The sequence below is a fragment of the Podarcis vaucheri genome, assembly GCF_965113315.1.
Source record: "Podarcis vaucheri genome assembly, chromosome: 17".
Classification (NCBI taxonomy): Eukaryota; Metazoa; Chordata; class Lepidosauria; order Squamata; family Lacertidae; genus Podarcis; species Podarcis vaucheri.
Window position 1 is genome coordinate 19,161,798 of NC_138755.1, and position 26,494 is coordinate 19,188,291.

The window sequence follows — 26,494 nt, forward strand, 5'->3', positions numbered from 1 at the left end:
GTCATCCGCAACTGGACTTAACTGTCAGGGGTCCCTTTACCTTTAATTCATTTATTATTTCATTATCCCCAGCCCATTTCACTGGGTTGCCCCAGCCACTCTTGGGTGGCTTCCAACATATATTAAAACAGGAAAAAAATTAAACATTTAAAAACTTCCCTATATAAGACTGCCTTCAGTTGTCTTCTAAAGGTTGTATCTCCTTGGCTTGGGGGCGGTCTGTATAACTCCATACCTGCCAACATTTCTCTGATGCAAACAGGGACGTCCTAAGGAAAAGCAGGACATTCCGAGATCAAATCAGAAACCTGGATGGCTTCTGTAAATCCGGGACTGCCCAGGGAAAACAGAGACAACTGGAGGGGCTACATCTGTTCACACTAAGGAATGGAAGAGCAGATCAACTTGATACAGCCACATTGGTTTAAATTTAAGCTTCCAGGGTTGTGGTAAGTTTTATTGAATGAGGATGCGTACTAACTTGAGAGAGCTGTAACATATATACCTTATAAGCCATTGTGGCAGTGGATCTGTTCTTAGAACCAGTTGACTTTAAATGTTTCTTGAATCCCAAAGAGCAGTTTAGGATCTCGTCACCTGCCCTTTACTTATTCATTTTGTCCTCCACCTGCCTCCTATCTTGAAGCAATCCCTAGCTCTCCAAGCAGCTGAGAACAAGAGGAATTACTGGAGACAAACTTAATTAGGCAGAATTCTCAGCAGCATCTAATTGGCTCACTCCATTCTTCTTTGCATTTGAACTCCAGCAAATATCCCCCAACTGCTGTGCTAAATGGAAAAATCTGGGGTCAGGGATGCCCCTTGCTGATCACCAAAAACACCCCAGATTTATTTATTTATTCACAGTTAATGTAACGGTTATGTCATTAGATTTATACCTCTATTATAACTGAAGGCTGAAGGGAAGGTGTTGTTTTTTTTAGTGAAATCAATTGCACTTCATTTTTAAGACATTGTAAGGAAATCCACTTGCTAAAAAACAGTGCCCAGTGGTGAATCAATGCAAGGAATGCCCGGGAGATATTTTAGATACTTTATTTTTCTAGACTATTGCTTCAAGAATTCACAATGGTCAGTGAAGCTTCTGCATTCAGAAATAAACCCAACACTTTACCACTCTAGTACTGACAGCTGAGATTTCTGTTAAATCACAGCTGAAGAGATAGTTTTGACAATGACTCTAATTTCATGTGAAAAAATTGAAATGTATGAGCTTAGTAAGACAGAGATGGTATCTATCACAAGAAAAAGCTTAGATGCCTTCCTTGTTCATCCCCCCACCAAGTGGTGTCAACAACCATCTACAAAATAAAACACAGTATTAACACTTCCTTGATTATACCAAAACTCAAAGGCATTTAACTCCATCAACTTTTCTTCTAAGTTTCCCCGCATCATTACCGGATCAGTTCTTTTCCCCAAAAATTTCCTCCCTCACTTAACTGTCCCTTCTGCTCCCCAACCAAGGAGATGAAAAATCCCCATTTTTCTCATTCCAGCCAACTCTGTTTCCTTCCAGTCTTTAATGCACGAAACTGATGGTCCCCATTTTTCACTCAGTTCAATGCTAGGCTCAGCAAGCTTTTCCTTTCTCCAACCCAAACATTCAAGCTTAAGGAGGCAGGAGAACAAAAGAATGCAATTTAAAATGAATATTTATTGTTCAACCAGCAGTCACTAGCCAGCCAGCCTCTGCTATGCCACACCATGCAACCTGCTGGTACTTCCACCCATTTTTTAAAAAAATTAATCAACCTGAGCATGCACTGAAATGTATAGTCAAATGTATTTATTAATACATGTTGATCTCCCACACTTTTTGGCCATTTTCAAAGCAGCAGGTATTAGTGTGCCTTGCACCCTGAATAAGGAGTCATAAATTTTTAAATGTCTTTTTTCCCCTGCAATCAGTAGACTTACTTCAAAACAAAACCTCAGGACACCGACATTTTAAGTCTTAGTCACTTTGCTTCATAACATACAGGATAGACACGTGTAACAACTACCCCAACTGCATATAAATATCTACTTTTGCATTGTCAAAACGTCCTATCTAGTCCTAGGAAAGGGTCTTCCTAGGCTGAGTTTACAAATTGCATTTAAACATATTAAGTCTATAACTTAACATTAACAATGCACTTAAGGGATTAAAAATGAACTTGTAACATGTCCTGGAAAGCTGGACACTACACACATAACTACAGTCAAGCACCAGAAATTTGTTTTAAAGAGTGTGTTTTAGGATGCACCCACATCATTACTTAAACTCACTAAAAATTAAGGGAGACAGTAACTGTATTGTTTCAAACTACACAGATTATGAATGCACATGGGCTGGCACCAGAAGCTGCCAAGACCTATTAAGGGCTCCACAGACTGCACTACCGTCTTGGCTCCCTTGGCATAGGGCATACAATATTTTGCTCATAAACTGAACCCAACGAAAACAAGCAATCTGGATCTCAACTGCTGGTGCAAGGGATTTCTCAATATACATGCCTGATAGGCCTCCATCTCTAAGGAGCGGTGGTCTGTTTCTTTCTCCCCAACTGAACCTCCGCAGAATGCTGAAGTAAGCCCTAAGAAGGCCTTACATTGTTCCCCAATTATTCTGCAAAGCACCGGGATTTAGCAAGAGATGCATATGATCTACAACCATTTCCCAATTCGTGTTGAGGGCGGTGGGAGGGAAGGGGGGAAATCCAACACAAAGAGAGAAAATGGCCAGTTGAGTCAAACAGCGTCAAGCCTCTCCACTTGTGCAAGAGTCACACAGTTCTGATGGCAGTGACAAACTGCTGCCAACTTCTTCAGCCATGGGTCAGGATACACAAAGGGCTCGAATGAGGAATGTCAAAACCGGTTCAAATATATTTTAGCACTGAAGGGAGCCGACATCACACCCATCAGAACAAATGCCGACATCTTGCAAATGAAACAGCCCTGGGGCTATTTTTTTACATCTCCGGCTTTCATGAGAGCCTTAATAGCCCTGGCTCGCATCTCAAGCTCCAGGAGTTCCAGCTGCTGTGCTGATGGCTGGACATCATCTGTTGGAGGAACCGCCAAAGTTGCTGCCTTTGGCTCCTTTGGGGAGGATTCTGCAAGCCCCAGGATCTCGTTCACGCTTTTCTCAATGTCCTTCTGGAGGTCGTCTATTGGACCATCTCCACTTCTGACAGTCCTTTCCAGCCCATCTGAATTATCTTCCTCATTGCATGGGCCTTCAATGTCACTGTCGTACGCATCTGCGTTGATGCTGAGAACATCGCTGTCTTCTCCTTTGCCTGTAACACAAAATTAACAGAAAGGAAGAATTCAGAAGCCCTTTAAAAATAAAATAAAATTGGCTTTTCATCTTGTGAAACATTTCCTCTGCATACAAATACTCCTTTGCACAGATTTAAGGTATAGGAAAGGTCATCTATAAATTAAAATCAACAGTTTCTCTCTTTCCTCCCCTCCCCCAGCTTTAAGACTGATCTAATTTAGACAAGTTTTAATGCATTTTTATTCCAATTTAGGAGAACATGCAGTAGACCAGAGCAGCAGCGCTTGGAAAATTTATTCCATCGTATGGAATTGCATGATCTATTTTCCTAATTAAAATGTCATAAGGTTTTATATCACAAGGACGCCTCTGCATTACAAAATGAAAGTTGATGTGGGGAGCCTTTGGGGCTGACTGCTGTTTATTATTTTAGAAGTGAATTTAATTCCTGAAGTGCAGTTTAAAAATACTCCTAAAATTCTCGTGTACATTGCAACAAAATAAAATGAGGGTACGGATATCAGCGTGGCAATACACTTATTAAGAGATATCTGTGCAAAGACTTTTAATGAAGTGTTTCAATTTAAGTTATTTCAAAAATAATTACAGTGTTCCTATTTGTTCAATTATGATTAAAAACATGGGCTGGGATCCAAAGAACTACTTTGGACATGACCTCAAGGTTTGAGAATTTGAAAAGGCCCTTTGAATGCCAAAGCTGCATTCTGCAGTAGTTCACTGGGCTTTTGAAATCCCAGCAGTTCCAAGGGAAAATAAATCATGGAAGATGGTGAACTAGGGTTCTAGAAACACAAGCCCCAAACTCCCTGAGGTGCACAGAACTAGGGTTCCCTTTCTCTGGACCCAGGCAATGGTCTTTAGGAAAATGTAACAGAACATGTTGCAAGGAAACAAGTTTGAATCTGACATGACAAATACTCATAATAAAGCATATATTTCTTTTGACATCTTGTCCTCAGGTACTATGTACGTGTGATCATTTATCTCTGGAGGTTCTCCATTAAAACTACTTATATTTGTTAAATGCACAATAAGCCATTACAAAATGCAAAAAGTGTTAAACTTATTTGCTATGGAGAAATGTGTCTGATAGCACCTTAGATGAACTTTTAATAAGCTGTTTATTACAAAATGGCATGTGTATTTCCTTGAGGAACATAAAATCCGGGGTGTGACTATCAAAAAATTACTGAAAGTGAATTGTATCAAATCTATGGAACTGATCTATCAAGGACTGGCGCCTGCACACACACATATTCAAATGAGGACACGTCAAATTACACACATGCACCTAGAAGCAACCATGTCATCAGGCTACGGTAGAGGAGAAATGGGACTTCAGAACCTCTCCGTCAACTGAGCTGAGCCATCAGCAACATTCAGCTCCTCCTCTCTCCTTGAATGCTCTCCATTCCAGGTGGCCATTTCAAGAGTTCTACAACTGCTCGGGTTTCCTTTTTTCCTCCTCCCTCCCAATACCTTTCCTTTTTTAGTTGTGTCCTTTAGACTGAAGCTTGAAGGCAGGGATTTATGGGTATCTGTAAGCCGTTCAATGAGCTTTCCCCCTTCTTTTTGCTGAACAGCAGAGAAAATACTTTAAATGTATGAACCAGCCCTTGTTCAATGTATGGAGGCATAACACATTCGCTGTGACACATCCCAACCGACAATTATAGCCTAGGCAAAATTCAGAATTCACTACCTATATTAAAAAGCTGGATTCAAAGACTACGTAACCATTGGTACCTCTTAAAGGACATATGGCCTATTATGGTAAAGATCAATATGTTGCTCTTTGGGAGATTCTTTATGTGCAATGTTTTTAAAGAGACAATGAGAAAACCTTGTCAAGAATTTACACGCAGCCTGGCAACAGCAAAGTGATAAAACACACAACTGTTCATTTGTGCAATTTACTGCAGGAGGCCATGGCATTACGTTCCTCTGGAATGTGTGCATTCTCTGTAAGCCTTACAGTTTAAGGCCTTGATACACAGATTTGGAGTTGGTTAGGCTGAAGGTTTACACTTGCCCATTTTTATCCATTCTGCCTACAATATAAAGGTAAAGGTAAAGGTACCCCTGCCCGAACGGGCCAGTCTTGACAGACTCTGGGGTTTGTGCGCCCATCTCACATCTATTGGCCGGGGGCCAGCGCTGTCCGAAGACACTTCCGGGTCACGTGGCCAGTGTGACAACGCTGCTCTGGCGAGCCAGAGCCGCACACGGAACGCCGTTTACCTTCCCGCTGGTAAGCGGTACCTATTTATCTACTTGCCCCCGGGGGTGCTTTCGAACTGCTAGGTGGGCAGGCGCTGGGACCGAGCAGCGGGAGCGCACCCCGCCGCGGGGATTCGAACCGCCGACCTTTCGATCGGCAAGCCCTAGGCGCTGAGGCTTTAGCCCACAGCGCCACCCGCGTCCCTACGCCTACAATATAAATGTCACTAATAGCCGCCACAATTATCAATGAAACCTCAAGAGTTTTAAATTGATGTGTGGATTAAAACACAAGATAGCTTTTCAGCTCACTCTGAAAAGTCTAAAGTAACGCGGCATTCATTTGAGAGCTCCTATATGCCATTTATGATAATAAAAGGATAGCAGTAGATTAGAACACTCTGAAATAATTAACATGTTTATCAATACTCTTCTGTCATTTTCTTCTTGGAGATTCTGGTTTTTAATTACCCCTTCCCCACTTGGTCCCAAATATTTTCTTTTACTGGATGGCTTTTGCAGAACTTAGCAGTTTCCCCTCTTCTACCCTCTCCTTTCAAATCTCCAAGGCTTGAAGTGTTATTGATCTGGTACTATTGCTCATCAGCACCACAGTCACTGATATACTGGAAACCAATACAAAGCAGCCTCTGAATTGCAGTTCCCGGGGATCAAATAACCCCAGCCCTAGTAAAGCTCTGTTTATAAAGGGAATGCTGGTTAATCAGATAACAAAAAATTAAACCTTGGTATCCTTAAAATTAGGCATGGCTGATTTGACTCTCAAATTTTAATCAAGATGGGATACAATCAGCTGCACAGAAAGAATGGATTCTCTGGACATTTCACATGACTTTTACTATATTGCTAACATATCTGTTAGGGAAAAGCAAAATGCCACCACCCATCTGCTTATTCCCCCAGGGATTTTTCAGGAACCACATTAATTTCTTTAGCTCCCCCATCTACAAAAAGGCAATGGCAATGGCTCCATCCAATATCTTCTGCTTTGTCACTGTGAAGATAGATGATGCCAACTTTTATTACAGGGTGGATAGTTCTGACCCCTGAGCCACTTTGTGCAGAATGAAGTAGCCCCTAAGAATCTGGAAGCAGGTTTCTCCAGCCTTTTATAACCATCAGTTGCAGCAAGTATGTTGTAAGTAGCAGGTGCAGCAGGGATCCATGGCAGTTTGGGGAAGAATCAGGGGTCCTGTGGACCTTGTTCTAGGGGTATCAGGGTTCATTCTCCTTCCATCCAATGAATGAACTCCATGTATTTCCAGGAAGGGCTCCATGCATCACAAACTGAGCCCCCCGCCACTAACTGCCTACTCCTTGGTCACCAATGGAGCAGGTGCGTGGGGCTGCAATTCAGACCACAATGTGCATCTGTGTGCTGCAAAGATGTCCCTCATTTGTAGTGCACAGAGACATTTTGTGGGATGGATCATGAGGAGGAGATGGTGAGACAAAGACGCATGGTGAGGACTGAAAGAGAGGGATCTTGGTTCAGGGAACTGAACAGCCCAATCCCATACTTTGATCTTGACCTCGGACACTTGCATGAATGGTTGGCAACCACTAAGTCATAAACAAGAACCATGATCCAGAGAAATTATGCAACAATGTCTGTCTGCCAAGACTCCCACAGCACCCAGAATGTCATAGATTTGTGATGTGTCCATACCATATTTGGCAACAGAATTGTATTGCTGATACTGCCAGGCTTTTTACAAATTGCTAATAGGCAAAGTTTCATTTTTGCAAAAGTCCCAAGAGGATTATTCAGCATTCTTTGGCCTTATAATGAGAATGAAAACGAAGAACTAGAAATACATGTGCTGGCCTCTGCTTATCATGAAAGTTTCTAGATTCTAGAGGCGTGTTGCTGTGCTGTTAAATATTTCAGCGCCTTTGGCTATAATAGTATACTGTATCACAAGGCTAGCTACATGGATGTGAGGGTTTATTTTGGAAAATGGGATGGAGTAGTAAAAACCTCTCCATACACATAAAAGGCAATATTCTCTGCTTGATCTTTATACTGGGTACTTTCCATTCTCAGCAAGTCCTCTACAAAGACTGAGCAGCAGAATACATACTACTGGAATTAATCTGTGCTGGTTCCAAAATGAGTTGAAGGAAGACTAGTTTTCCTCTCAAGACAAAAGTAGGAGGAAAGGCTTTAGAAATTCTAGCCTGGCTTTTAAATCTTTTTAGAAAGAAATATCGCAACTTTCTTTGTGTGTGTATGGGTCATGTGTTTATGAGCAAGGAAGAAAATCTTTAGAAAAGCATATTTTCTTTGACTTTTTATGATATAACTGGTATCTGGAGGGGGAAGAAAAATCAATACCGAACACTAAGAGAAATGTATAATAAATGTTCTTCCTCTGCAAAATAGGAGGCAGCTTTCCATAAAGTAACTAGAAAGTAAACCATTCCACATGTAGCAGTTTTACAAATATTAGAAATATACATAGACAATTGTAGCCTGTAAATATATTAAGAGGAAATCAGCAAAACCCATGCTTTTAAAAAACACATACAGAATAACACAACTGATTCAAGAAAATGTGAGAACAAAGCCATGCTAACCTTTAATCGTGTACTATATTATTGCATAAGAGAGCCTGACCAACTTAAGAGTTATTAAGTATGCTGTATGTTTGCAAAATCAGATCAACTGAACACAGCATTGATCTGATGAGCTTTAAAATGCACACAACAACAAAAGGTGAAAGAAGTTAGATTACATTAGTCTAATTATGAGGGAGATGGTCAACGGCCACAGTTGGGGTTTCTTGTTCCTCTGACAAGTCTACCAAGACCTATGAAACAATGGTTTTAAAAGCAGCTGTTAGAAAACTTATGCAAAATATGTCATCACCACAGTCTTCTGAGGAGCAGTTCTCAAAAACAATCAAATAGCGAACTTTGATCCGCAAGGCGTTGTTTTTACTCTTCACCACACACTGCCTACAATAAGGCAGGCATGAACTCAAAACATCTTCCGACTGCTTTTAACTCGCTAGAGAAGTGTGTGAAAGATCAAAGAAATGGGAATCAATAGGATTAAGGAATGGAAATTCTTTTGCTTTGCTGCAGGGCACTAGTCCATATTTACTTAATGCATTGTTCAAGTGAACAGAACATCTCCAAAGCGAGAGTACATTCTCAACGGAATAAGGTTGGTTCAAAGTTCAGAAGCAATGTTCCAGCACACTCCTCTCCTGTTGCCAAAGGCCAACGGATCCAAGTGAAAGGGCACTGACCCGAGGGAATGAGACAAAACTATTTTTTATAGAAATCATTTATCCTTCTGCTGGAGAATAAGAAGTTACCTAAACCAGGCTTAAAGGTACAATCAGCCTGGGCTCTCTACAGAGTTGAAATCTCCATGGAAGTACAATGCACAATAATCACATAGCCCTACTGCCCTAACAAATGTTTAATTAGCTGAACTGCTTCATTTCCCCCCTATTTTTGCAGCTGTAATTTTACATAGTAATAAAAGTCTCTGATGGCATTTTTCTCATTATCTTTTTCATTTTGATAACTTGTATTTATTCTTTCAACTAGGATTGCGAAATTCATTTCCAGGCACTTAATTTCTCTTTCTTAACCACTTTTCACTCATTTCTGCTTACCCCTTGGCTCTCGTACTTTTCATCTTCAGCATCACAGACTGCAGTGTGGAAGAACAGTTGCTAAGTTTTACCATTTATGCCTGCACAGTCTCAAAAAAGCTCTTTAAAAGCTAACATCCTGACTAGCACTGTTGTCATTGCCCAGAGCCATCACGAAACCAGTGGCTGATAAAGTCATAAAAAGGACAAAGAAGCAATCACCTGCAACAGTCATCAATTCCCTCTGATAGCAGAGAAGGAAGAGAGGAAGTCTGCAGGAGACATGTCAATTCAGAGGTCATTCCAGAGAGTGCAACAAGCAATATTTAAAGCAGTCTTCACAAAGTCACAGCATCCTGCTAATCGCTTGGCTGCCTTATGAGACCATTTTAATCAAGTTCAATTCCCCCTATTAGCTATTTTTACCATCTTTAAGGAAGAATGGGGCACTTCTTTCTAAAGAGCTGTAAGTAATTACTGGGGATATTTCCTGTGGCAATAAGATACAGAATGATCCTTCCCCATGGCTTGCAGCATGCCTGTCACAACTAGGCAAAGAGGTGAAAACGATGGCAGGCACAAACCCACACAATACATTAGGACTCACTATTTGGGTTCACGCTGGTGTTTCGCTGATGGGTTAAACCCAGACAACCAACAAAACAACTCCTTTTGTTCCCTGTGTGATCCTAAGTCCACTCTCTTCTCCTTCCAAACTTCTTCCTCCTGGGCGAACAGCAGAGATGGAGTGCGAGTTTTGCCCTCATCCCAATAGTTTCCTTAAGTACCACACTTTTTCTTGTAGGAACAAAGGACAATCTTTCACTTACACGAAAGGAAGTAAAGGGGTATACTCAGGGGCACCAGTATGGATAGTGATTAAATCTGCCCTTGGTATGGAGCGATAGAAGCAGCTCCTTCCCATCATGTTGACAGAAGCTTGGATACTTTGTGCAATGGGAGCTCCCGCTATATACTGCACCAAATAAACAATGCTCTAAATCTGGGACCCTATTGCACTATATCTCCCAGAGTCAAAGGGGAAAGGCTTGAGCCTTCCCACATGAAACTGCCCATAAAAGTCGCCCCCCCCAACATCCCTCCACACACTCTAGTGCACCTCCAAAGAGGGCACAGCTATGAAAATAGGTGGCTTGATTCTGAGAGGCCGTTGTATGTTTTGGAAAAAACACCTTACTCCCACCCCTTGCTCAGATGGTAAAACAAGATGTCAGAGGTGGGTGGTATGCTAGGGAAGACGTATCAAGAAGAGGAGAAATGGGTTTGGGGAAAAGTCAGGAGTTCTAGATTGGATCACTACTCCTATCAAATATGACAACAAGTACAAATAACTCCCAGAGATGGATTCGATCTTCGTTACAGTCTAGAATGACTAAAAAGCATAATCCACAGCCAAAGATGTAAAGAAGAACTTGCACCACAAAGTCATGTTTAGTGAAAATGTAGAAAAAGAAATAAAGAAAAGGGAAGCACAGCCCAAATGCTGACAAACTCCTGCGTTTCATTTGACAACTAGCTAGAGAAGGGGCTCCTAATGTCTGAAATTCAATTATATCTTCCAAAGAAAGTTATTCTATCATGCATCATTGTTTCATTTGCAATCTATTATGTAGAATTTGCAGAGATGACCCAGAGCATTTGTTTCGAGGCAAGTAACATTACATTATTGCTACTGCTCTATTCAGAATGCCAAACGCAGAGGCGGCAACGTTTAAAGCCTTCTGCAGTTCCTACCTTGCTTTGAGTCCAAAGCTTCCAGTTTGTTGTCTTCCTTCAAAGAAGAAGTAGAATCTATACTATTGTCTTGCCTGAGAACAAACAAGAATACATTTCAGTTAGTATACCTTTTATGTTTATAAAAAAAGCATTTCATATGCATACTCTCGTGCCCCCACATTTCATTGTTTGCTTTATTTTGTGAAGCAGGCCTTGCTTATTCAGGCAGTAGTACTGATAATTTCCTTTCTTCTCAAGTTTCATACGGCTGCCTGGAATGTAATGCTCTTTCCCCAAAGATATAGGGCTAGTCCAGTTAATGTAATTATATCACTTACAGGGTAAGCAGTGCCTGCCCAGTTGGGGACACAACTATAGGAATATGTCAATTTTTCTCAATCAGAAATCAGTTTTAACTCCACCCAAGAAGAGTAAACAGAACAGAAACTGAGTGTTATAGAAAACATTGTTTTGAGGACAAGAGAACATCTCTGGCTAGCCCAATACACAACTCACCAGACCACCAAAGCTATACCAATATTTCCCCTACCAGGTGACAAGATCTTGTCAGAGCAAAATAACTCAACTAAGCCCGAGAAGAAAATTCAACTAATCCCTCCATCGTGGACTCAGGCAGTATGCATTTGTAAATAAACCATATATCCTAAAGACAAAATGACAAACTAAAAAAATTCGTTGAAAAATTCGTAAAAAAAAACCCTACAAGTGCCGATTTCACTTTCCCCCTCAGTGTGGTGGAGCAATCCAAATTAGGAATGTTCTAAGGCAAGGAAAACATCCTCTTCTGAAATGCCAACCTAACTCTTGCCTTCCAATGAGAAGAACCACCTACCGTATTTTTCGCCCTATAGGACGCACTTTTTACCCTCCAAAAATGAAGGGGAAATGTGTGTGCGTCCTATGGGGCGAATGCAGGCTTTCGCTGAAGCCTGGAGAGCAAGAGGGGTCAGTGCACACCAACCCCTCTCGCTCTCCAGGCTTCAGGAAGCTCTCCGCAAGCCCTGGGAGCCCGGTGGGAGTTCCCGTGGGCTCCCAAGGCTTGTGAATAGCAGCATGTTCTGGGGGCTGGGGTCAGGGGAAGCTTGGGCTTCCCCCGCCCCAGCCCCGTGCCTGGGGGAGAAATTTTTTTCTCCCCCCCAAAAAAAAAACCTAGCTGCGCCCTATGGGCCGGTGCACCCTATAGGGCAAAAAATACAGTAGTTGGAGTTGTCTGACCAAGCCGGTAACCTACAGAGATATGCTGCATTAAGGTGACAAGAGTTGGAGCTACAAGTTCCAGGTACAAATCTTGGTTCAGTCAAGAACTCCATGGTTTATTTCACACAGCTCACCCCCTAAAGATTAATAAGGGATCTGCTTTGCAGGACAGTTGTAAGTATTACTGAGATAAAAGTTATGTTAAATGCTTTGAAAACTTGGAAAGTACACTGTATTAACAGTATTGTATCCCCAGAGCTGCCTTATACAAAGCCAGACCACTGGCTCATACAAGGTTTCCTACAGGATTATCACCAGTAGATGTTTGGGATCAAACCCAAGACCACCTTAATGCAAAGCATGTGGTTTACTGCTGAGTTACAGTGCCAAAAAGCAATGCATTCCTTGTCCATTTCCCCAGAATTGCCACCGCTGTTTTTCCAAAAGAAGAACCTCGCTGAAGAACGAGAAAGGAAAAGACAGCCCCCAAACAGCCCCGAGAACATCTGTGCTTGTGAAAGATACAGAACATCACCAAAAGAGACCCTAACTGTGAAGTATCTTTGGTTGATGCCACTGCTATCAGGGGAAGAATCTGGAGAGCAAGTTCCTTGAAAAACATCAATAGGAGGAAAGAGCTCTCCAGTAAGGCAACTGCAGAAACACACAGAGAAAACCTGTGGATGATAGGGGAACTGGGCACAGACGCCCTGCCGAGGGATTAGGAATCTGCCCCACAAAACAGCAGATCCTAACTCTACTTACAGTGTTCATTGACACTGCTGCACAGCAATGTATTTATAATTGCTGAGATTAATACTACAACCACACTACTGATCATTAATTTTAAAAGTAATCTAGTCTCTGCCAGAAAAGGGGAAAAGGTATTTTCAGACATGAACCCACTGGATCATTAAGACAGAAGAGCAAGGCAAGGATGCAACCTGCAAAACCACAAGGTGCAGCCAAACTCCCAGACTTAAGAGGGCAAATCTTCAAAACAGCCTTGCGTATTACACAATCTGCAGAAAAATTATAAAAAGATCACTGAACCCACATTTTGGGGTGGGATGGCGTGATGCTGGTTTAGTTATTTCTACACGTTCTCACCAAAATTTGACACATTGTTTTCTGTTTCAAAGGATGGGGAAATAACTCAGAAAGTGCTAAAAAGGATGACATTTCATCTGCTATCTCGCCATGATGTTCAACTGTCTTTATACAAAGCATGAAAGCAAATGAAAGACTGTAAGACACACTTGAGGAAACAGGATACAGCTCTCCACAGGATTTCAAAATCATGGAAGGCAAGTCCAATTGTTGAGTTTAATGAGCATTTTAGCCATAAAATTATTTTATATTCATCTAACCAATTTCATACCTCAGCTACTTTGTCTAAAATTTGTAATGTACGTATTATGTTAATATGCACACAATCAAAGCATCCAGCTTGCAGGGAGGAGTTAAATTTAACATTACAAGGTGTCATCCTAACTTACATTTCAGAGGTTTAACTCTAATGGCGTGTGTCCACCTCTGTTAAGTATTGTAACAACTATGATTAAAGATAATTTTTAAAATGGGGGTGCATATATAAGCGATTCATTTTTAACCAGATTCCTGAAAAATAATCTATCTGTCCTCAAAGAAGAAACCTTTTTCCTATTGCCCCTGGATTTGTCTCCACAAGCCTCCTTGACTAACTTAATAGGGAAGCTGCCAAATATTCCGATGGGCTCCTCTCATCTCAATTCACTTCTGTTCAGTACCAGGTGCTGCTACAGATTCAGCCCTCAAGGTAAAGTTTTCCTATTGAACCCCCAAACCTATGAAATTATTATAGATATTAAGACATTTACGCAGAACATATAGATGCGTGTGTGTGTGCAGGGCAGCAATCATTTCATGATTATGAAGGAGAAAATTGATACTGGGTTCAGAATGAAACATTGGCTTCCATTCAAAAAAACAACAGCAACTAAACTTCAAGCCTTTAAGGTTTCAGAGGTAAATTTCAAACCTATGAGAAGCAGAGTCATGAAAGAGCACCAAATGTGGGAAAATAAGTTGGATTTAGGCTACAGCAAGCATTTTGGCCAGAAGCCTATATTCACCCTTGGGCCAACCCACTGGGAAAATACATGATGAGCAGAGCGGAAGAGGAAACTCTCCTCCCACAGCTGATGGGGATGCAAACTGGCCTCTCCTTGTTCATCAAATCAATCATTTGATGAATGAGGAGGAAGTGGTTTGCATCCCCACCAGGGTGCTGGGCTGGGCAGACAGGCTGAAACTTCCTTGGCACAAAATTTTATTTATCCCGATCCAGAATATCTGAAGCTGTTTGGTGCAAGGTGTGTACAACCCTGAGCATTGGTACAGACCTAGCGCACTACAGGAAAAGGAACCTGGCAATCATGTCCCTGGCATTCGTACCCCTCATTCCTAACCAACCACAGGATGAAGACATCGGCTCCTAAATGAGTGATAATGCTGTTATCAAGTATTGCTCATTGGCAAACAGGGATGATCTGGCACAGTCATCTGGTTTGCAGAAGGAAAATGTATCAAAGGATATCTGCTCTAGGATAATAAAGCTCCTGCTGTCCGGAGTCATCCTGCCAAATTTTGTTCAGGAATCAGGATTGTTCATTTGGCAAGAGCCTCAACAACAAGTTCTTGATTTCCAATTATGCAGCTTATTTTAAATACTGGTCATGGAAATGGTGGTTTTCAACATATGAGCTGTACCAAGTTTTCTGACCCCTGAACAGTGCACTGCAAAACTAGCTGCAGAAACTATGCGGTACCTGCTTGAGATCAACCACTTCAGTAGAAAGGTACACATACTAATACAGACAATCTGCTGTCCAAAACACTTTGTCACTGAGCAATTCTTATGCTGTCATAAAAAGGCTTCTTGATGTAATGGGTCAACTCTTAAGTTTAATACACATGCATTTTCTGCCATCTTGTGGCCAAATGTTGCATAGATTAGATGCTCTTTTTTGGATGCTTAGTATTAACTGAAATAACTAGCTGATATGCAAGTCACTTAGTACATCTTGTTCACACTGACAGCACAATCACATGCATTTCTACTCAGAAGTAATCCCCACTGAGCTCAATGGGATTTACTCCCAGTCAACTGTAAAAACTGCCGTTTAAATGTTGATTCCCACCAAGAAGGACCCATACTATGCTACTCACAAGCAGCCACCGAAAAGAGGCTTGGTAACCCAAGAACTCCTCCCAACCCTATTACATAACAAAATGAATCAAAATTCTCCACGCTGTTTTAACCCTAGCAATTAACAGCCAACCTAAAATGAAAAGATCCTATTTGCAGCCATGGGATGGGCAACAAGCTGATTACAGGCAACTCCCATTTTGCACATGTTCAAAGCATGCATGACCCTGAACATGTGTGACATTTTCAGATCAGGAAGAGCATGGAACAGGCTCCATCAGCACGCACAATTACCCGAATGCAAACCAACCCACCCCCACAAATCGGGGGTTACCTGTATGCAAACAGTCTTGGATTTGGTTGTGTTTCCTACTTTATGCCGTGATTTAAGAGCAGCTGCATACATACCCTTGTACCGTAGGATCTGCTGGAGGATACAATTAGGATTCTCTGTTCAAGGCACTTTGGGCTTCAGAAGATTTTGCCAATTTAACTAACATTTCAACGGGATCTCACCAAGGCTCACTGGGTTTTTACAAATGCTCAGCAAGGTTCATGAAAGTTTCACCTGAAGTTTCATTTCACTAATGTTTTGCAAATTTCCCCCAGAGTTTTTGCAGCGGTTCAGCCAAGATTTCACCATGGGTTTATCTGGGATTTCACCAACACTTCAAAACGAAATTGTCAGCACAACTTTTAAATAGACTCTCAGAGGACAGTTAAATTAAATTTGCTCATCACAATTACTTACTGGCTGATAGATTCAACTGCTGTCTTCTCTTCCCCACCATTAGCCTCTTCATCACTGTCAGAGTCATTTTCATTCTCACCTTGAAATACAACGTCAATGTGAGATGCTATACAGTGTGGCAGCATTTTTCTGCCTCATTAATACATGCATCAGTAAATACTGTTATGACTGTCAAATGAAGAGACACAGCCCACCTGCTTGACTAAGGTACTCAACAGAAACCATTTGGAGCTGTAGTCTGTGAGGGAGACAGTGGCCTGAGTTTTGAAGATGGCTGGCAATAAGGAACCATAGCACGTCCCAAGGCTATATTGTTTGGAGTGCCTGGGGTAGGGGGGGATACGATGCTTCAATGAGCAGCAATAAGTGTCTGGCTGCTTCTCTGCACCTCCATGCTTAACTTGGTACCGTTGCAAGCAAACAACTATTACAAACACAGAGTAAGTCCTCAGTACTTTCAACACAAGGAAAAAGAATCCATGTAAAAGGTTTCCCCAGGAAATTTCTGTCACTCGGGTAAGAGAAAAAAATGCCACCCAGTCTTTGCCAAAGGAATAATATAAAATTAACCCTATCTTCTGTTACAACACAGCCATTTATATTAAACTATTGTAGTAGTATTTGTACAGAAAACAGGTATTCCTTTTTCTTATGCAAACACACACACACACATATGTAATACAGGCCACAGAGTCTGTTTAAGGACCTGTTCTTACTAAAGCTCTGAGTAGTCTATAGATAGAACATATATTCAGCAACACATTTAAAAGTGTTGGGCAACTTCTGTAACAGAAGTTCAGCACTAAATCTAAAAGGGTAACTAACAAGGAGGAGATAAAACTACCGTATTTTTCGCTCTATAACACGCACCCAACCATAACACGCACATAGTTTTTAGAGGAAAATCCGTAGGCATGCCACCCGTAGGCATTCCCTCCATAACACGCACAGACATTTCCCCTTACTTTTTAGGAGGAAAAAAGTGAGTGTTATGGTGCAAAAAATACGGTATTTTAAAAAATTAAGCACGATCATAGGTAAAGGTAAAGGGACCCCTGACCATTAGCTCCAGTCGTGACTGACCCTGGGGATGCGGCGCTCATCTCGCTTTCTTGGCCGAGGGAGCCGGTGTACAGCTTCCGGGTCATGTGGCCAGCATGACTAAGCCGCTTTTGGCGAACCAGAGCAGTGCACGGAAACGCCGTTTACCTTCCTGCCGGAGCGGTACCTATTTGTCTACTTGCACTTTGAACTGCTAGGTTGGCAGGAGCAGGGACTGAGCAATGGGAACTCACCCCGTGGTGGGGATTCGAACCACCGACCTTTTGATTGGCAAGTCCTAGGCTCTGTGGTTTAACCCACAGCGCCACCCACATCCCTAGAACAATCATACAATGCTCATTAATGTAGATAACTGATGGAAAGCTTATGGGGGCTGGTTTTCCAGTCCTCAGAACAAAAAGGAAAGCCTAATATAACCACAAGTAGATCTCTTGTGAGCAGCTCCTCTGAACACTGTAGCCATTAATTTTAAGTCTCTCTATAACAGGGTTCCAAGTCATGACTGCCCTCATTTGCTCAAAGCTTCTCTTCCGATCCATCTTCTAGGTAATTGCCATGCTTCTCTGCTACATCAAGCAACCATGTACAGTACATGGAGCTCCAATATGATACAGTATTGCCTACCTTCAAGAATTCTCAATAACTTCTTCTCAGACAGGAGCTCCAACTGTTCAAGACAAAGCCTTTTGATTTCTTCTATTGAACAGCCCTACGGAAAGAGAGGTGGGACAATTATAAACAGTGCCTGCAATTAGCCAGATGCCGTGCGCATTTTGCACCTGACTATCGGACACTTGCGACCAAGCAATCCTGGTTTAAGGTGCCGTTTGGCACCTAGCTTTTATATGTGAGTTTCTAACACTAGTTACACACTAAGGGCCAGATTCAACTAGTTGAGCTAGCAGGAGCCAACAGCAGGAGTCCTGTCTCTGGAAGAGTTGGGAGAACTTCCAAAATGGGGAAGGTTGGGGAAGAGAGGAGACCACTCCGTTCAGTGGCAGGTGATCTCCTTAGTGCTTGTTTGAATTTCACCTTTCTTTTTTTTTAATAAAGACGACAACAACATAATAACATCATCATCATCATCAGTTTTTTATTTGTACCCCGCCCTCCCCAGCCAGGTACATACAATCTGGACACTAAACTTAAAACCCAAACTTAAAACATTATGATCTGAATTAGAAATTTTATTAAGACGGTTTTGCAAAAAGACAATGTTAAGGAAGTAGCAAAGTATGCCAGATCTGAACCCTGGCTTTCTTCTTAGGTTTCGCAAGGCAGGCATTGCAGCCAGTTGTGCTCTCTTCTGACGGAAGGCATTCTAATCCAGGAGGGGCGTATGTTGGCAGAAAGGGTAGCCCCCTGTGCACATACCCCAATCTGCTCAAGAGCGCTGGGGGGCCCTTTGAACGGTGTGGCAAGCGCAGCAGGGGATTGCAGGAGAAAGGAAGAAACTGCAAAAATTACCTCTCCCCTCTTTTTCACCTCATGGACGTTTCTGCTGGATCAAACAGCCTTCTGTCAGTGGGGGTCATACAATTAAATACAACCCAAGGGCACTTCTCAAATTCCCTAATGCTGGCAGTTGGAGATGGATTATTCCAGCCACTGTTTCTCATTAGTATTGCTTGAATAAAAAGAAGAAGAAGAAATACAACTTTCTGAAAAATATCACTCTCCCTAATAAGGCTTTCGGTATCTATGTTTTCACTCCTGGTAGGTAACTGTGTTAAGTCTGCTGCAGCAAAAGAACAGTCTTGTGCCATAAGATTCTTAAACCTTTAATACATTCCTTTTCATAAAAATCATTCAGAAGACTTCTTGTTCGTACTTTACACTTAACAGAGAATTTTAGTGGACCAGCCCGTGAAGAATTATACAGGTAGTTTAAACCTTAATTATGAGAAACGGGGTTAATACAGATATAATGTAACAAGTGTTCTGAGGCACCAGCCTTGGAAACACACTTTCCTGTAATACTACCCCTTCCTGGAATTAAATTTTATCATTTGCCAGCATCAAATTAACTGTGATTAAGGCTAACCAAGGTTTCCCTTACCCTAAGATTTAAATCCACTTCAAACTCTTGTATAATTTATTAAAATGTGCTTCCCTTTTCTTTATTTTTTTGGAAGAGTTAAGTGAAGAGAAAATAAAATTCAACCAGTAAGTTTTGTTGACGTTCCTGTGAAGATCTGAGAAGTTAGAACAATGGAGTACCAGGCTCCTTCCCTGATGCAGGCTGGCTTTTCCAAGAAGCATAGCATTGCAGATCAATGTTCTGTTTTGAATTACCTTATCCAGCTATTAGTGGTCCCTCAAAAAAGCAGTATGTCACATTTATTAATTCCTCATTTGCCTTTGACACCATTGATCGGCATCATCAATAAGAGTAGCAGCTCATTTTTTGCAGAAACATACTGACGTATGACCAACCTTCCCAGGTCTGCAGCACTAAAGTGGGCACAGTCAACTGGTTGATATTTCCTAGCAAGAGACCCATGATGTAATTTCTGCTAAAGATGCCTAAATGGATTTTGAACATGTAAAGAATTCCAAGTCTTCATTCTGGTACATTAAAATTGCATCTGATCACAAAAAGTGTTATTTTCCTTAATCCCCCCCCCATTAGACATGCATTTACCCAGTTCAGATTTTGAACTGTGTCCACAGAACAGCTGACCAGTAAATTATTTAATAAGCCAACATATGACCATCTTTGTGTATGTTGATCAGGCCAGATTAAGGACATTGTGTGTTGTGTTTTTTATTGCCCCTATAAAATCCACCTAGGAAGATTCCTCTATTCAAAGTTTTTTTAAGGTCAATCAGATTATTTCAAAAACATAGGGCTGCAAGCTGATGTATACAACTTTGTAATCTAAAGGATAACATTCTCACTACCTGCACATGTAGAGCTATGGGCTATGTTATAGATCAAAGCAGTGTTGACTCTGCCAAGGAGATTTTTAAAAATCTAAATTATATGGGGAGTGTTATAATTTTAAGTTTCAATCATTTGCAGTTCTAAAATTTGAAATGAATTGTCTTTCTGTGTGTGTGTGAGATTTATATTGTAATAGACACTGGCGACATACAACAAAAATCTGACTGAGTTAACAGTGTTTTTTAGCATTTCCGTCAATTCCCATCTTCCCAAACTCCTTGCCTGATGGAGTCAAGATTCTACATAATCCCATACCTATGGTAGACTTGTAAACAGCCACTAGGCTGAGAAGTTCCTACAAATTTCTCTTCACAGGCTTTTAAAGCCATGAACATGGGAGAACAAGGACTCACTAAAACATTTGGGAGGTAGCAACATTTTCAAGGCTGCTCTATGGAGTCTACCAGGGCCAGCCCACCCATGAGGCAAGGTGGGTCAACTGCCTGAGGTGGTAGCAAACCCTCCAAGTGTCCCTATTTTCCAGGACCAGTCCCAGATTTAGAGAAGCCTCCCTGGTTTCTGATTAGATCTGTCCTGTTTTCCCTTGGGGCATCCCTATTTTCATCGGAGAAATGTTGGAAGGTACTGGAGTTATGTGAACCCGAGCCAAGGAGATATACATACACCCTTAGAAGGCATCTAAAGGCAACCCTGTATAGGGAAGGTTTTTTTTAATGTGTAATGTTTTATATATGTTGGAAGCCACCCAGAGTGGCTGGGACAACCCAGTCAGATGGATGGGGTATAAATAAATTGATATTAATATTACTAGGACATCCCTGTTTTCACTTGAGAAATGTTGAGAGGGTATGTGGTAGAGGGCAGCAGATCTAGCTTCCAAGCAATGCATGGCCCGCTGCCGCAGTAACAGCAATGGCCGTGGCACATTCCTTGGAGGCCGGATCTGCTCTCTCTGTAGCCCTGCTATGCTGCCTATACAGCAGCCTCTCTGCCCTGGAGGGGGGAGGTGCCGTTTTGTAGTTTTCCTCAGGTGCCAAAATGTATTAGGCCAGACCTGGTGTCTGCAGTGGAAGAGGAGCTCAGTGTAGCTGGCAGGCAAAGTGTTGCTATGGAATCTGCTCTGCAACCCTAGAGATGAACTACAAGAAAAACAGCGTGGTTAAGGGAGCGTTTCTGTTCCCAGTCTAAATTTTACAAAATCTTTTTCTCCAGAAATGTTGAGAAAAGATTAGTATATCATAAAAATGAACATACGTGCTTTTCTTGCCAACTGGAGCATTCTATGATATTCTTATAAATAACCAGAATTCTTATTGTGTGGTTTTTACTTTATTTTTAAATCCTGCCTGCCCCCAACTTCAAGTTGCTTTATTTTCAAGCAAGGATGTCTTAAGTCTGTTGGGAGTAGTGTTCTTTTTTAATTATAAATTACTTATTTATAAACTGCCAGGCTGCCACACTCATCTCTGATGGTGTTATGTCCAATTAAAGAAAAATTTCAACATCCCTGTGGAAATGCTATAATTATATACTACATTATTCCATATGCCACAGTAATTAAGGTTATTTACATTTGCAGCCTGCTTCATTCTGGGCTCTACAACAGTATTTATTAAAACACACACATACACAAATATATAAACTCTGAAAGCCTTTGTAGCAGTCTGATCTCAGTACTTGCTAAACTAGCTTGTAAGTGCATAGGATACACACTGAATAGCGTTGCAAGTTTTAATTGGCAAGTTAATCAATTAAAGCTTAGGTTGATTAATCAGTGCAATGCCATTTTAATAGGCAAAAGTACATTTTAATTGGTGGGGTTTTGAGGGCACATGCCCATGTTTAAGGCTATTCAAATTCTTGTGTGCTACTGTAACACTCAAAGAGAAAATGGACTCACATGTTTCCTTTCAACAATGTGAAGCAGCTTTTGTTTATTACAATGTTTCATAAACTAATGATAGCTGAGACACACTTTCTTAGGGAATGAAAACTTAACCCAAATTAAACACTAATAAGTAGCACTTACCAGTGGAGGAACCCATTCTCTATGGGAGTCACTTTCTCAGTGTGCCTTCTGGTTGGGAAAATGCAGCCCCTAACCAGTGACTCATGCAGAGAATTGATGTGCTACCTCTTCTGTGGCAAGAAGGGCACTTAGGGCACACAGAAGCCTTTCTCCAATACATTACATAGGGCAAATTAGAAGTGCTCTTGAACAACAGAATTTAGGAATTCCTGAGTTACTAAATTATAAATTATCATACTCTCCTTTCAGTTTCTTAGAAAGATACCTACATTAAATGTTGTTAAAACTGCAAATTGATTTAGCAATAATCAATTAACCAACCCCTTAAAAAAGAAGAAGATGCATCAACTAAAAATTCTCTAATTAGTTGATAGTCCCAACGTGGAAAATTGTGCCATTCTGAAACACAGGCCATGGTGTTATGCTGGCGAAAGCCAACATTTAAACATGAGATTTGGATATAGGTTCCCTCTTTATGGCAATGTAGTGTGACACATGTATGTATGTATGTATGTATTTGTTTGTTATTGTATATTCTACCCTTCTCTCCCTGAGCTGTTTCCACACTACGTGGAACTACTATGTGACTTTAAGAATGGGTGCTGGTTTTTCTCTTCCCTCCTTATTTCCTTTCCCTTTTGTGTCATGTCTTGTAGGCTGTAAGTCTGCAGGCAGGCTTATTTTTATTGTTCTTACATAAACTCTGGGAGCCTGTACAGTTAAAGAGCATGATAATAACAGCTTCAATAAATATTTAAAATCTAAATGCAAGCATGGCTCCTTAAAAAGTAAATCTGACCCCTTTATATTTTTAATTGAATCTATGCATGTACAGTCGTACCTTGGTTCTGAAATGCCTTGTGACTTGAACGTTTTGGCTCCCGAACGCCACAAACCCGGAAGTGAGTGTTCTGGTTTGTGAGTGTTTTCTGGAAGCTGAATGTCTGACACAGCTTCCGTGACTTCCGGTTGAGTGCAGGGAGCTCCTGCAGCCAATCAGAAGGCGCGCCTTGGTTTTTGAATGTTTTTGGAAGTTGAACGGACTTCCAGAACAGATTCCGTTGGAGAACCAAGGTACAACTGAATATACATCCAGTATCATAGCCATAATTAAAGAAAAAGAAGAAATGATCAAGGAAATAACCATAGCAATGTTCAAATTAAAATTAAGGATTTCAGTGCGTAAAAAAAAGTCCCCTTTCCAATGAAGCACCAAAACTTTTCAGAGTTTCCTTACTATCTCAAAAGCTAGCCAACTGCACGTCAGGGTAATAAATTTATAATAAATATATACTGTTTAATTTCTACTGTACAGATGTCCACAGAAGGATAATGACTATTACACTATGTGCAGTTAAGCTACTGAAAACCCACTTGAATGGAATTTAAGCAACCTCTATGGCGCCAACAGGGCAGCACACCTTTAATTTTTGAAATATTTTTTCAATCCTGGTAAAAGAGTATATTTTAACTGTGGAATGAAGAAGCACGGTTAGATGGTATCAGAGTGGTTATAAATAAATAAAATCCAGAGCATGTAGCAAGAGGCTTAACCTTTGTTACAGAGCATTCAGATCACTCCCTATTCCTGATAAATGCTGAAACGGTTCAGCTTTCTCCAAAATTTGCCAGAATAGATATATTTCAGTACCTTTAAGACATCAGGCAGCATTTTCTGCACTTTCTTCTCTCCTATGATACAAAAGCACTGATGAAGCATTTCCTTCTTATCTGTGATGTAGAAACTAACTGGCTTCAATTGCACGCTGAGATCTAATCCACCTTCTTCTAGGTCACTGGATTCTTCTTCCACATCCTCATTTTCTGGAATTTGTGAAGTACATTTTGTTTCCTAAATGATGACACAGAAAACTGTTTCAGTCATGACCCAACACAAAACACTTGCTTATGTCGTAATATCGGCAACTAAGCTTTGACTACAGAAGGAACAGTGCAAGCCATTTCATGTCTACTCAGAAGTAAGTCCCACAAGGTTAGATGGGTCTTACTCCCAGGATATAGGATTACAGCCTGAATCAACGAAGCTTCTTATATAGGCTCCTAATACTGTAGTCCAAAATACAAATGCAATGTTTAAGATGCTCCATAAAGTTGGTGTTCAGTTTTGCATTTTGAAGTTACAGTGGTACCTCTGGTTACGTACTTAATTCGTTCCGGAGGTCCGTTCTTAACCTGAAACTGTTCTTAACCTGAAGTACCGCTTTAGCTAATGGGGCCTCCCACTGCTACTGCGCCGCCACCACACGATTTCTGTTCTCATCCTGAAGCAAAGTTCTTAACCCGAGGTACTATTTCTGGGTTAGCGGAGTCTGTAACCTGAAGCGTAAGTAACCTGAAGCATATGTAACCCGAGGTACCCCTGTACTTGAAAGATCATATAGTTAGCAAAGAAGTTTACAGGTGAATGCTGCAAAAGGAAATCCACCGGGCTAGTTATCTCTCAAAATATTATGCCACCCAGTAAAAGGAACTGAGAATACGTTCGGGGGGGGGGCAGGGGGGATGAAACAACACATTCAAAGCACTTTGGTTACTATCTCTGTTCTTCTCACACCAGCCCTGTAAAGCAGGCTGGTACTGTCATCACAATTACAGGCAAGAGTTGAACTCAAGATATAGCAGTCTGGCCTGTGGACACCTTGTGAATTCATGGCTGTGAAATTGGAGTATCTGGATCATATTTTTAAAGTTGCAAACCTACTTGGGAGTAAGCCTTAATTCAAAGTAAACATGCATAGGACTGGTCAGAAAGCTGCTCCCTAACACCAGATCTTAAGAATGTTAATGTAGCATACAATTAATGTACTAATAACTTCCTTGCAAAAAATAGTGATGCCTTCGAACTTAAAAAAAAAAAACTTTTAACAAATTCATGATGCAGGTTAGGTCTGTCAGTGGCTCTTAATCAGGACAGCTAAAAGCAGAACCATATTGAGAAGCGGACAGTCACGTTTGTGATTAGAAGTACTGGAGTAAAAAAAAAAACATGGGGATGATTATGCTCCACAGTTAAGCTGTCCAGAGGGGCTGGGGAAACACCCCCAGATGGGTGGGGTATAAATATATTATTTTATTATTATTAATAATAATAACAGTTAGTTGGAGACAAAAATGTTAACCTTGCTAGGCTGTTAGTCAAATTGATCAAAACAATTCATAATTTTACCACCACTATTCAAATTTTGAATATAAACGTTTTTGGTAGTTCTTATTTGATTTTTGTAAAGCTCCCCCCCCCCCCATTTTGGGTTTCCACCTTGTGATGTGCTGCAACAGATTCTGTATAAAGCTGGGTTACTCTAGGACGAAAACTGGGTCGCAAACAAGTAAACGGAACAGCTGTTCATAGCAAATGGACACAAGTCCAGGAATATGGGGGGCGTTGCTTCAAAAATCTCATGAAGCTGAATCCAAACATAATATAAAATAGTAATAATAATAATAAGAAGAAGAAGAAGTGCCATCCACGTAAGCTGTGCTTTACAAATACTAAAAGGTCCACTCCCAGTGCTTTTAGAAAACAACTATAAGAAGCGCGCGGGGGGGCGTGGCCGCCAAGGCACCTTGCGCACGCGCATACCAGCCCGGCTCCGCCTTCCCTCAGGGCGACCCAGGCGGCGGTTACCTCGGCCAGGCCTTGAAGCGGCTCGATGCTCCGGCGTTTCCTCTCGCTGCCTCCGCCTTCTTCGTCCAGGCAGCCCAGGCGGGAGCGGTGCCGCTTCTTCTCCTTGGGAAACTTGCGCCCCGTCATGACGGCGACCCGAGAGAACTGGCGTCGGCCGCGCCCTCTTCTCGCGAGCCTCTCGTCACAGAGCGAGCGAGCGGGGCGTCGACGGCGTAATATATCAGCGGCCCGACGACGCTTTCAACCGCCCGCCCGCCTTGAGTTCGTCGCGCTTTGACGACGTCACCCGCGCCGCCCAGCCAACGTAGAGCTAGTGAAGAGAGGAAGAGGCAGAGTGGCCCGTTGTGGAGAGGCCGGAGGTTCCGGTTCCAGCTGGTCCAGAGTGGGAGAGGTTGGGGCAGAAGTAGAGGCAGGTGGAGTTCGAATCTGCCTTTATTGCATGTGGGAAAAGTGATAAACGATAAAATGATAAAATAAAAATACCCGCCTTGTTTCATGTGGAAAAGAGATTTTATTGAAATCTAAAATAAAATATATAATGGAATATAATATAATGGAATATAAATAAAATAAAAATACTTATTTCGTGTGGAAAATAGGATCCTTTAGATTTCAATAAAATAGAACATATAATTAATATAATATCAAAAAAATACCCACCTTATTTCACGTGGAAAAGAGGACCCTTTAGATCTTAATAATATAAAATATATAATATAATACAATAAATAAAATAAAAAACTCATATTATTTCATGTGGAAAATTGGATCCTTTAGACTTCTATAAA

At 41.3% G+C, this 26,494-nt stretch overlaps 1 protein-coding gene across 2 annotated transcripts; it reads right to left on the reverse strand.

Annotated features, from left to right (window-relative positions):
- Window positions 1-1,765: 1,765 nt before the first annotated feature.
- On the reverse strand, window positions 1,766-25,969 carry CAAP1 (caspase activity and apoptosis inhibitor 1). 2 transcript variants are annotated; one of them, XM_082205172.1, is made up of 7 exons: window positions 25,707-25,969; window positions 23,712-23,912; window positions 17,748-17,832; window positions 16,062-16,140; window positions 10,921-10,994; window positions 9,187-9,224; window positions 2,948-3,308 (listed from the first exon to the last, which is right to left on the reverse strand). In XM_082205172.1, exons 1-7 carry the CDS (start codon window positions 25,830-25,832, stop codon window positions 3,177-3,179), a joined length of 735 nt encoding a protein of 244 aa, XP_082061298.1. In that variant the 5' UTR covers window positions 25,833-25,969; the 3' UTR covers window positions 2,948-3,176. The 2 variants fall into 2 exon arrangements, with proteins under 2 accessions (XP_082061297.1, XP_082061298.1); XM_082205171.1 differs by lacking the exon at window positions 9,187-9,224 and having other exon boundaries at window positions 1,766-3,308; window positions 25,707-25,958.
- Window positions 25,970-26,494: the final 525 nt, after the last annotated feature.